Genomic DNA, 2,304 nt, shown 5'->3' with positions numbered 1-2,304 from the left:
CCTGTTCCATCTTCCCCATCCCTGCCCTGTCCCTCCAATCCCCCCTCGGGGACACGGAATGGGAATGGGAATAGGAATGGGAATGGGATGGAGAAAGGGACAGGGGAAAGGGACAGAGAATGGGATGGGGGACAAAGGACAAGGGCCAGGGAATGGGACAAGGGCCAGGGAATGGGACAAGGGCCAGGGAATGGGACAAGGGCCAGGGCCAGCAGTGCCAGTCCCCAGTTCTGCCCCCTCACCGTGTCCGCCGGAGCTCAGCGAGTCCATGCTCTTGGCTGGGCGCAGTGGGACCTTCCCCCCCTTCTCCTCTGGCACCACAAGGGACACGAGGTGGGATTTGGGGACACAAACTGCCCCTCCCCCCCCAGGCCATCCCCGGAATTCCCACCTTTCTCCTCGACCTTTCCCTGCTTCCGCTTGGCCTCGTGGCCGGAGCGGCCCAGGTTGAAGATGGATCTCCACTTCTTGGCCTTCAGGGAGCCCTTTCTCCTGTAGGGGCACACCTGGGCACACCTGGGCACACCTGGGTGCACCTGGGGGCAACTAGGGCACCTGGGGGCACCTGGGCACACCTGGGGGCACCTGGACACACCTGGGGGCACACCTGGGCATACCCACAGGTGCCTTCCCACGCCTGGGATCCCACCCTTTCCATGTCCCAGGATCGTGCCCAGGTGGGATCACTTGTGCCGTGCCCACCTCAGGGGGGAGGAGGGGTGTCCCCGGGTGTCCCGAGGACGGGGAGGGGGTGTCACCTGTGCCCCCCAATCCCCCCCCAGGGCATACCTGTGCTCGCCCAGGTCGATGATGGTGTGGTAGGGCCGGATCTGGGGGGGTCCATCCCCCTGGCTCAGTGTCCCTGGCACGTGGAGCTGGGGGGGCTTCTCGGCCCCCAGAGACCCCCCGGGCACGAGCAGGGACCGGTGGGGTGACTCTGACCCTGGGGACCACTGAGGGGGTCAGGGTCACCCCGGAACCCCCAGTGTCGCCCCCACCCAAAGCAGGGATGGGTGGGGGGATTCTCCCCCTTGGGACCCCCAGGGCAGGCTGTGGGTGTCCCCCCATGTCCCCCAGTGTCCCCCCCCGGGGGTACCTGCGAGGGGGGCGTCCCCAAAGAGCTGCTCCACGTGGGTGAGGATGAACTCGACCACGATGGACTGGACACGAACCTCCATGAATGCGGCTGTGCCATTGAACCCCGAGGCCTCGATGTCCTTCGAGCTGGGGAGGCAGGGGGGAGCCCCCGGGGTCACCTCAGCGAGGAGGATACACGAGGGGACACGGGGGATGGTGGGAATGGGGACACTGGGGACAGGGGAATGGGATCAGGGAAGTGGCAGGGACAGGGACAGCGGGGACACTGCGGGTTTTGGGGACGGTGGGACGGGAGCGGGGGGGGTGTTGGGCACGGGGAGATGGGATCAAGGGGACTTGGAGGACGTCACCGCCGTGTCCCCTCACCGCAGCAGGTTGGGAGCCCACACGATGGCCAAATTCCGCGCGTGCATGTTGGTGCGGCCACTGTGCCCTGCCATGCGCAGCAGGTGCCGCATCAGGAACTCCAGCGTCCTGGGGACACAGGGACAGCTCAGGGGACAGCTTCCCCCGTGGGGGGACACTGCCAGGGACAGCGCGGGGGGACACCATCAGGGACTGCCATCCCCCTTGGGGACATGGGGACAGCAACAGGGAGCGAGGGGACCCCTGTGTCACCTGTAGTGGGGCTCCGGCAGCTCCTTGAGCACCTCCCTGATCTTGACAAGCCGCGCCTCCTCCGTCTGGGTGGCCACGGCATCCTGGAGGGGCACAGCGGGGCTTGGGGACACTTGGGGACGCTTTGGGGACACTCAGGGGACACTCAGGGGACGCTCGGGGGTGGCACTCACGGCGAACTTGTCATAGAGCTGGTAGGTGAGGAGGGGGTTGGGCAGCTCCCGGCAATAGGCCTTGGCCAGGGAGCTCACACAGTGCACGTCCTGCAGGTAAATGTCCCGAGCCAGCTCCGGGACCCCCCCGGCCTCGAACTCCTGCCTGGAAACGGGACAGGGGAGCTTTGGGATACAGGGGGGGTGTGGGATATAGGGGATATGACCCGGGCCAGCTCCGGGACACCCTTGGTCTTAAACTCCTGATGGGGATCGGGATATGGAATATAGGGGATATGTCCTGGGCCAGCTGGGAATGGGACCCATACTCCCATCCCGGACACCCATTCCTGCCCATCCCTGAAATCCATCCCTCCACCTCGGACTCACATCCCATCCCATCCCGTCCCATCCCATCCCATCCCATCCCATCCCA

The 2,304-nt window shown here is 65.8% G+C and overlaps 1 protein-coding gene across 1 annotated transcript in view; it reads right to left on the bottom strand.

Moving 5' to 3' along the window:
• Positions 1–2,034, bottom strand: part of LOC114072835 (rho GTPase-activating protein 30-like) — a gene marked incomplete at both ends in the record, with an annotated part of 9,827 nt that extends 7,793 nt beyond the window's left edge. Inside the window, 7 exons of the mRNA XM_027910668.1 lie at positions 243–311; positions 392–492; positions 790–943; positions 1,097–1,224; positions 1,465–1,572; positions 1,717–1,799; positions 1,890–2,034. Coding sequence (XP_027766469.1) covers positions 243–311; positions 392–492; positions 790–943; positions 1,097–1,224; positions 1,465–1,572; positions 1,717–1,799; positions 1,890–2,034 — 788 coding nt within the window. The remainder of the gene's footprint in view (positions 1–242; positions 312–391; positions 493–789; positions 944–1,096; positions 1,225–1,464; positions 1,573–1,716; positions 1,800–1,889) is intronic.
• Positions 2,035–2,304: the final 270 nt, after the last annotated feature.

Source organism: Empidonax traillii, unplaced genomic scaffold (genome assembly GCF_003031625.1).
Source record: "Empidonax traillii isolate 1590-97213 ecotype Southwest subspecies unplaced genomic scaffold, ASM303162v1 scaffold4101:size10123, whole genome shotgun sequence".
Classification (NCBI taxonomy): Eukaryota; Metazoa; Chordata; class Aves; order Passeriformes; family Tyrannidae; genus Empidonax; species Empidonax traillii.
Note: the sequence above shows the minus strand (reverse complement) of the source record. Positions and strands in the feature narration are given on the sequence as shown.